Here is a 10,165-nt window from a genome sequence, read left to right as displayed (position 1 = left end):
AGCAATGACCTTTTAGTGTTTCATTTGGAGATTATTTCCTTTCATCACAACACTTCTCCCTTGACTTCTCCTGAAATACTTTCAGATACAAACCTATTCTAAGCTGTCAGGCCTCATCAAGTTTACTTTACACTGCTCTCTCTCCTCTTGATAAGATCCCTGCGCATAAATATACATATACACATGTTTTCATACAAACATGCACGCACACATTATACATTTAATAATGGTATGCAAAAGACAGCTGGATTCTCTGCAAACCAAGTCTAACGTGAGGTCAAAACTTTCATGTGCCTGAGAAACACTTGGGACCTAGAAAGCAAAGGCAGTTACTTATCTTTGAGAAGAATGTGACTGATGTCATTTGTGTGAAACCACAAATATTTATTTTTAATGAAAAAATACTTAAAGTGTGCCACAGTGTCATATATTCATTTGAATAGTAGTACAAAGATATGTATTTCTGAGAAAAAGTCTTAACACTGTAGAAAATAAATGTGGTTCTTAAATTATGTCAAAAGAAACCAGTAAAAAAACTAATGTTTTAAACACTGGAATAAAACGAAACAATTAAGAGATAACAATAAATTATAATTACAGTATTTCAAATATTTGCTTCATGCTTTTTTCAGCATTAGTTTCTAAATGTGTCACATACAATACGCCCTCAGAAGCCAACAGTCAGAATGGTCTTTCAATGGTACTGCGGATAATAGGATGTGGAGCTGAATAAACTCCTAGAAAAATGACACCACCGTTTGTTATTTACTGATACATAAATCATCAGAACATGGCAGTTTTAGGTTTGTACCTAACATATATTTTTGTTAATGAAAATTTAGTTGTTTTTTTTTTTAATCAACTAACCTTTTATACTTCAATGAACTAAACAGCAATTGTGGTCATTAACAAGTATGTCACCCAAGCACACTGCACAATCGTGCTTACGGGATGCTACACGTTGTATTGGCTTTTTATACAGTCAAAGTTAACATGAATTTGGAATAATTTCAAGTCTAATTAAGCACTGCAAAATGTTTAAAACCGTAAATGTTTTTAAATACAAACCATTTTTGCTTTTTAGAAATAGGAAAAAATCCAAACATGCATTTAAACCTGAAACCTCCATGCCACATATACTGTAGATGAACAGTAAAACATCAGTTTTGTGCCATTTATTTTAAAATTTCTTTTCCCGTCCCCAGTCAAAATTCAAATAGCATCTAAATTTGATTTGTCTGTATTTTATTGGTCGTCTTTGTACATGAAGGTTAGAAGGAAAAGAGCAATATCCAGAGATGACCAATAAGCAGTGTGCGATGTGACTGCAGACCAGTATCTGCTCTCCACGAGACCTTCCCTGAGCTCGAAATCGATCCTGTGCTCCAGTTCCACTAGAAATTGAACAAGAAACAAAAACGGTGTTAGAACTGTCTGTCAGCAAAAGGGAAACACTAGTACGTTTTTCCATCAACTTTGGGTTCTAATTCCACTTGTATACAAAATGCACATAATATCTCCATCTTTAACAGTGCACTCATCTAAATCAACTGTCATTTTTAATAATAACATACAAACATTTTGATGCACGTGCATTTAGCACAAACCTGACCTAAGAATGGTTCTTAGTTCAGGAAAAAAACCCCAAACAACTAAACCTAAAGCTTGGAAAAAGCCATTATTTTTTAAAGCAGCTGTTTTCTTTAGAGTAACTACATAAATACATTTATTTATACTCCTAATGATGACTACACAGAAGTATCCAGCAAATGCTGAGGCCTCATTAGGAAACACTGATGTTCAGAAGGTGGATACTCAGAACCTTCTGAAATAAAAGGACTGCTCGCATTTTCAGTGGCTATACAAGGGGACTACACCCAGTATTACAAGGGCTTTCGTCCCTACACAGCACTAGCCCTTTTAATTTCCAGATTATTCCAAATATATTTCAGCAGTTATCCTTTCATTTCAATGGCTGCTTTGATTAATACCACATTCAAAGCAATTTTCACTGCATGTTTAACTGGGCCAATGGCTAACCTACTGTTACGGCACTTTAGCGGTTAGAAAATCTCTACAAGGAGCAATAGAATGAAAAGGACAAAACTAAAAGCCTGCTTAGCTCCAAAAGCCAAAACCCCATATTGAGTAAAAAATGCAGTCATTTATCAAAGCCAATTGCAAGGAATTTTAATTCTTGGCCCAAAGAGCACATAAAGGGAGCATCGCACCAGCGCTGCTGCAGCAGTCGTGACACAGCGGCGCGCAGGGAGTGACATGCCCTTCTCTTTTCACTGCAGCATCACACCGCTTTGGGAATGCAGCGAGGAGAGGGAGTCAGAGACTTCAGATACCAGGAGACAACTGCAGCCATTTCCACTAAGACGCCTATATTAAAAAAAAACAGTCACTCCGCAGGAAGGACGCCCTGAATGACTCTGTCTCCCTCTGACAAGAGGCCGTTACAGGAGCCTGGGAGGCAGCCAAACCCCACCACAAGCCGAGCGGCCGCCCTCTCAGAAGCAAATACTTTGGCCACGGATTGCATCATTCAGTTTGCAGCCTCGCTGGCCTCTGCTCCACGTTCTCCTTCTATGGATCAGGGATGGGCTTTCAGGAAAGAGGGACACAGGAACTGTGCAGAAGGCCCTTGACATGCCAGCCCCTCTCAAAAGGACCTCATCGGCAGCTCCACAACATTCACTGTCATGCCACTCTCATTCTCCTCCAGTTTAAAACAGAGTCTCTGTCCTCAAATACTGACTCAGACAGGTTATCTGTTGAAATTAGCAGTGATGAATGGACAGCAGTCTATCATGTGAATGCTATCACAAGATACTTGTGACTCCTTAGATTGCAAAAAACCCTGCCTTGCAACAGTGCCGATGAGATGTTTAGAAAGAAAGTAAAGTATGAATTTCTGTAAAGGAAGTACCTACGCTTTCTCAAAAAAACAGCTGCTAAAATTGCACTTTCTGTTCTGGGTGGTTCAGATCAGGACAAGGCAGCTCCTGTTTCCAGTTATATGTGCCTTTAAATCCAGATTGCTTCAGAACTGCCAGTGTACAGGGAAATTTAAATAAAACCTTTTATGATAAATGGTGAGTGGGATTCTTTGCAGCAATTATATTGCTTTTCCTAGTGGGAGTCTAGAAACTACTGATATGCAAATTTCATTAGCCAAAACTCATACATGAATATATATATGGTGTACAAGTATGTACAAACACATATACAGATAAACCTTCCTTAAGAGGAAAAAAAAAAGATTAAAGGGAGAACTAAGAGTCGGTCCTTGGACGGTCTTAAGAGATTCAAAAAACAGGAACAGATTCAATATTTATCATTTTAGAGCAAAAGAACAGAACTAAATAGCGGCATATGTTGGTATGGTATTTCCAGCCTCCTACAACATACAGATGCAGCCCACTAAAGGTCCCGTTTCCACGGGTTTGTAAGGTGGACTCATCACTAACCTATGGGTTCGAGAAAGCCCGAGCTGCTGTGCGGGAAAGGTGGCGCCCCAACAGTTGTGGTCTTCTTGTCGTCCCCCTCGGTTCCTTCTTTTCCTGGCTCGAGTGTCTGTGTGGTGGCTGTACCAGATCGACCAAGTCTTGAGAAAAGCATCCCGCCGAGGCCCTTCCCGATACTTGCTGCTCCTGCATTCAGTACAGAAGAAAAAAAACCACAAAACCCAAGCACAAGGGCAGCTAAATTAAACTGCAAATTAAAGTCACTATAGCACCCATAAATTAGAGTTGAGTGACAAACGGAAGAAAAGACTATTCATGTTTTTCAAGGGTAGGAACAGCTTATCTGACTTAAGTGTACGCTGTTTATCTTCAGATTAATCTAGTGTACAAGCAAAAACTGTGATTTGGAAACTAGTTAGGAGAAAAAAAATACAGAACGCTTCTGCAGCAAGAAAACTGGTACTTTTAAGGATATGTTGTAATTCTTCTTTCATAAAAGAATCTAAGACTAAGACAAAACCATTTTGTAACAACATTAGTATCTCCTGCACATACGAATCCCATCAGAAGATGCAAGACATTCCTCTCATTAAGGGTCCTTATATTGACATCACCCGTACAGACATTTAGAAATGCTGTATCGTCCTTTAAAAGGACTCTTTTGGTTGCTCAGGAGGAGGGCAAAAGTTAAGAACAGATGTGATGTTTTCTCCTGACTTTGCTGCCACCTTATGGACGAGACATTAAAGTTACCATAGTAACAGCAAAAAGCAACCCTGCTTTGAAATACCACATGCTTCTACTTAAGGACTAAACTGGTTTTATATACTTTACTTGTTTGATTGGGAAGATTCCTGGCACTAGCCTTCTTCCAAATCCCACATAGAGAGCTAAAGAAAAGCCTTGAGTCAACAAAAACTGCAAGCGCATGCTCAAATATAAGCTCTAGTGAAAGTGAATTTAAGCTCACTTAAACCAGGGCTTATTTTGAATCAGAAAGCCAGAAGAGGACAGACTTCGTATTAAAACAGCCTGAATTTCCTATTGTAAAATCATGAGTTAAATGTAACTAATCACTTAATTTTTCTATTTGCCAATACCAGAAAATGTAGTCACAAAACAAGCTTTAATTTTTTTCCCCCCCATGAAGCAGAGTGGAAACTATTAAACCACCAGGATGTTACTTCAGTAAGGCAGACAACAACAAGGCAGCAACAGCATCAACTCCCTGACTGCATCCCCTCCCCACAAGCCTGGACTCCAGTGTACGTAAACTGTCTTTTCTTCAAAGTAAAGGTCAGTTGGGATCAATACAAGCCATGCAACTATACAGCACAACCTGAAACAGCCAGGAATAGCTTGTTTATGGTTACACCTCCAACACCACACCATGGAGCAGTGAAGCTCTACAAGAAGATCCTATATAAAAGAAAGGACATAAAGAACAATTACCTAATATACTTGCTTTGCCTAGGCTTGTTATAGACTCCCCGTAGTGGGGTCGAGCCATGACTGGTGAAGCACTTGGGCTTGGTACAGTTGAAACACTTTCGCCATCAGTAACTGAGGTAGGTTCTTTTGTTGGGTTGAGAAAACATGGCTTCATATGCTCATAAGGTAGAGGGTTTGCAGTGTTGTACCAGTGGATCTGGACAGGTGAAATGTTGCTGTAGTGTTTCAGAATCAAAGGTTCTAACCTATAGGCCTGCAAGAGAAAAAAAATAAATCCTGTGTTGAGACCAAAAAATTATATTGCCTTCGCATAGAGAGTCCTCTCCAACCTCAAATCCAAAATATCTGTAATGAGTGAACCCTAAAAAGTGACAGAATGGTGGTGTTATGATCTTGTTCACTTTTATTTTCACAGCCTGGAAGATCTATTAACTGCCCGGTTGCGTGTGCATTCACTTTTGCACAGTTCTCGGGAGCACTTCTACTACACGTTGTTATGAACACACAAGTTACTGTTAACAGATGTTTATTATGCATTGACAGAGCAAGTTTTATATACAGTTAAGCCGATTCAACACAACAGAGGGAGGAACTGGCTATGTAAACATTGTTTAATTACTCTTCTTTGATCCCTGTGCAAATAGCAAACTGGTGTATTTATTAAAAAAAATCATTTTCTATTAATTATTTATTTTTGTTTTCTTTGATGTAGAAAAGTATCTGCACTTCTTTATCTTAAAACTAAGTAAAGTTACTATTTGTGGGGTGGGACCACAGATGGTAGTCTGAGCAATCGTCCTAGACACTGCAGGAAAATTCTGGTTTTGGAGTAGCTGGACCTGAACAAGATCTCGAGATGAGTAGAACCAGTGTGTTTGGACTGAAGTCTGAATAATGCTTGGATTCAGGCAGAGTTTAAACACAAAAGTATCCCCAAATTACTGTTCTACATAGGCATGAAATTCCAAATCAAGCTTGCCATCAAAGAAGTTGCCAATGTGAGGCAGATCAAAGTCCCAACACCCTGCCTCTGATCACAGTGAACACTGGCTGCCTATGGAAGCGTGCAAGGACAGGGTGAAGCCGTACCAACATTGCCCTCCAAAGCATTACCCCCCACCCTCTAACAACCTGTGGCCCAGGACCCGTTAAGAAAAAAACATTGCTTTTCTACAGTATCCTGTAAACTGCTTCTAAAGCCTTTTTTAACAGCAGTAGGATCTTTGGACAGATGACGTTTAATGGAATTCACTAAGTTAAACACAAGCTGGAGCTTGACTGAGAAGGACTTTTTCTTATGTCTTTGCAAAAAATGAAAAAGCAGAGTCATCTCAAATCTTATGCTTACTAATATGAAAAGAGAATCAAAGTATATGGTATTTAAGGCAATTATTTATGGGAACTATTATTCTACAGTTACAAACCCCAAGACATTTTATGATAATCATTAACAAATAGTCCTGTGCTGGAACATACTTGTGTTGATTCACACACTTTGAAGATCACACATTATCACACAGCTGATGCTTAAAAACAGTCAAGGTAAAAGCTTGCAACTGCAATTAAAACTCACCACTGGATCTGTTGGATGAAAAATATTCAGTAAGCGGTTACAAATTGTTCTGGGCAGAATATGGTCTTGACTACCACTGTTTCCTGGACGGATGCCACGCAATGCCAAAAACACTGCTAATGGAGATCCCATACAGAAGAAATTCTCAACCTAAGGAGAGATTTCATCCACATTAATAAGGATGGAAATAATGCTTTCTAACATGGCTGGATTTAACTTCTTTCAACTGATTTCCCACTTTCAACTGACAGCCTTGTACAGTATTAGTATGTCAAAAAGCGGAAGACCACTATAACAGACGTACTGTAATATGAAGGTTAAGTTTCCCCTTTCCCTTTGCTGTGACATGAGAGTTGCATGTTGCGGTGCTACGTAGTTGTAGAACTGAAAACCAAGTAAGAAATCTGAAGTGAACGAGGTCTACCAAAACTGGAAAGGCTGGAGCAAGAAGAATTTGGAAGATACTAATGAAATGTGATGAGTTTCGCAAGACTGAAGTCTGATTTCTCATGAAACTTCCCAAAGCTTACCACACCTCCTTAATCTTACCCTCAACAAACAGTCCATGATTTGTTTTGCTATACACACCCATCAAGAAAGCAGAAATGCAAGCTATACTTGGTATTTAAAGTCTTATCTGATCTTAAATGTCTTTTCCAGCCTCAGCGATTCTAGGATTCTATTAGAGACATGATTTAGTGGTGGGCTTGGCAGTGCTGGGTTAATGGTTGGACTCGACGAACCTAAAGGTCTTTTCCAACCTAAATGATCCTATGAGTCTATGACTAAAGACAACCTAGAGAATGCTTACAGCAGTCACACACACATACAAGCCGGTGTTACATACAACCTCTTAAAAACACCTAGTGTTAAAATGAACAGAATGGTGCTTGTCAGAGGTGCCACCACTCACACGCTAGGAACCACTACCCAGGAACAGCACACTGAGAGACTCTGCAGGCTGGCTTACATTACCCAAAGCTACTGCGACTTTGGTCTAAAAGGACTGCCTCCAACAGTGACAGGCGACTGAGTACACCTGAACTGCGACTGCTAACCCATCCAACAAAGGTTACAGAACATGTATCGGTGGTAACAACTTTTGGTCACTGTCAACCTGCGGACAGGATTCAACACTGACCTAGAGGTGAATGGCTTCATATCACAGCATCACAGTATGGTCAGGGCTGGAAGGGACCTCTGGAGCTCACCCAGCCCACCCCCTGCTCAAGCAGGGTCTCCTAGAGCGGGCTGCACAGCCCAGGCGGGTTTGGATGTCTCCAGAGAAGGAGACCCCACCGCCTCTCTGGGCGGCCCGGCCCAGCGCTCCGGCACCCTCACGGTAAAGACGTTTTTCCTCACATTCAGGTGGAACTCCCCGTGTTGCAGCGTGTGCCCGTTGCCCCTTGTCCTGGCGCTGGGCACCGCTGGAAAGAGCCTGGCCCCGTCCTCTTGGCGCTCGCCCCTAAGATATTTGTAGGCATTGATGAGATCCCCTCTCAGTCTTCTCTCCAGGCTCAACAGCCCCAGCTCTCGCCTGTCCTCACCAGGGAGATGCTCCCGTCCCCTCATCATCTTTGTAGCCTCCGCTGGCCCCTCTCCAGCAGTTCTCTGTCTCTCTAGAATTGGTTTTCCATTACCCATCCTCAGACATTATCTCCTAGAAACATCAAACGTAAAACTCTGTAGTCAAAAATATTTTCATGTCAGAATTAATTTTTAACCTATGAAAAACTAACTTTACCATTATCAGACCTTCACTGCAACTTTCCCCATAGCAGTGCCCACTTTACAGGGCACTACAACTGAGCAACTCCTAGGCTGCTGCTACTTAACCAGCAAGAGAAATTGCTGCATTCTTGCTAAGTGCGTGTGGAGGATACTTGGGATTCCCATGTGCCTTCCCTATATGTCAGCACATGGAGCGCGGGTGTAGAAATAATGGTCCGTTTCATCTATCAGATTCCAGCACTGCACAAAACATTCCTCCTCCTCTGACTTGGCACTGGTACCCCACCTCTTCCTTCCAAAAGAATGCATAAGCCCCAATTTTGTGGAAAAAAAATAATCTAGGTCTTCAGCAAAAGCTATTCAATGTCTTATGCTGCAAAGCACTGCTCTGTCATGTAGACTGTCACTCTAGCGCAAAGCTGCTTTGTTATCATCAAGCTCTGCACAGAGCCTTACATTTTTGCAGGCTGGACAAAAAGCTTTCTCTTCTTCAAATACAATAGAAACAGATATGCACAATGCAATCCTTTACACTGAGTAAGTGACCTCTAACCCAGTCCACCTGATACTCCTGTACCGAGCATGTGAAATACAATTACAGTTTTTCTGCTTCAGAAAGAAACCAGAAAGCGACTGCCAGCTTACGCTTGCTACCAGATGCTTAAAAGATGTTTTCATGAATTCATCTTAGGCAAGCACAGACTAAAAAGGCAGGCAAAAATCTCAAAAGGCAAACCGTTTCTGTGGTTACATGGTGCATGACTTTTGCTCCAGCATTTCTACTGAGGAACACTAGATTGAGTGTCCACAGACAGATGCTTTATTTTTGGAGGACACTGTAAGCGTTTGAAGAGCTGGAAGACCATGTTGAAAGGCTTGAAAATACATAGTAAGGAACAAAGTACTGACTGGTGGGTACCTTAACAGGTAGCACCAGACCAATACCAAAGCAGTGAACACTAAGAACTCAAAATTTTAAGTCTTCCAAATTCAAGTCCTTTACATTGCAGCCATTATACTCTCTGCGCTGTTGCAAAGTGTCAGAAGACTGCCGTCTGACGAAACCTACTGGGAATAGAGGACTAAAATCCTTCTAGAAAACATTTATTAATTTTGGTGGTTTTCCTTGAAGCAGGAGTGGGACACTTCACATATACACCTGCAAACATTTAACAACAAAGACGACATGTTTCAGAACATGACCTTTCAGGATAGCATTATTTTTCCTAGTTATGATTCAGAAATAGAAGACTTATGAATTTACTTGTATTTTAAGCAGAAAGAGTCATCCATTCAACTTAAGACTGCAGTATTTTCAGAATTTTAAAAAAATAAATAAAGCTGAATGAGACAACAGAAGTGAGACAGCACAGCTCTTCTGTGCGTAGGTTGTGTGTGGGACAAACGAACAAGGTTTAGTGGTGATGTTGAAATAGAAGACACAGAAGGTGATTACAATTTACATTTCCGTGCTGCCTTTCAGCCTGGAAGATCCCAAATATTCTCTCAGAGCAAGGAAATACAGACCTCTGCAGCAGCCACTACCTGCCCCAGCACTCGGGAATGCTCTGCAGCCTGAGCAGACAAAGGGAACAGAGACTTACACCAGTATTACACGGGGACTTTAACTGGACAGTTGTGTGTTGAACTACTACGGCACATTTCTGCATTCAGTTTAAAGGCTTCCTCCTCTCAGGTAAGGCTGCATGTCAGCATCCCATTAAGCTCTCATAATTCTTGTACATGTGGTAAATCACTAGTGTCTTACAAATAATTTGTGATAGTTGTTATCAACATTGACATCACTGTCAGCTGATGCTACATAGAAACCACAAGGTTGTTTCTGTAACCCTGGGTGAATGAGAAGGGCTAAGAAATCCTGAAGCACTTTGGGCCAGCACCTTGCCAAGTCCAGATTTAAATGAATCTCCATCTC

The 10,165-nt window shown here is 40.9% G+C and overlaps 1 protein-coding gene across 2 annotated transcripts in view; it reads right to left on the bottom strand.

The window, feature by feature from the left end:
• Positions 1–812: 812 nt before the first annotated feature.
• DDHD1 (DDHD domain containing 1) overlaps positions 813–10,165 on the bottom strand; it is a 67,505-nt gene continuing 58,152 nt past the window's right edge. For both annotated transcript variants that reach the window (XM_037395559.1, XM_037395560.1), the window contains 4 exons: positions 6,499–6,648; positions 4,926–5,178; positions 3,477–3,659; positions 813–1,394 (listed from right to left, as the gene is read on the bottom strand). In XM_037395559.1, coding sequence (XP_037251456.1) covers positions 1,246–1,394; positions 3,477–3,659; positions 4,926–5,178; positions 6,499–6,648 — 735 coding nt within the window. In that variant the 3' untranslated portion in view covers positions 813–1,245. The remainder of the gene's footprint in view (positions 1,395–3,476; positions 3,660–4,925; positions 5,179–6,498; positions 6,649–10,165) is intronic.

Source organism: Falco rusticolus, chromosome 7 (genome assembly GCF_015220075.1).
Source record: "Falco rusticolus isolate bFalRus1 chromosome 7, bFalRus1.pri, whole genome shotgun sequence".
Lineage (NCBI taxonomy): Eukaryota > Metazoa > Chordata > Aves > Falconiformes > Falconidae > Falco > Falco rusticolus.
Note: the sequence above shows the minus strand (reverse complement) of the source record. Positions and strands in the feature narration are given on the sequence as shown.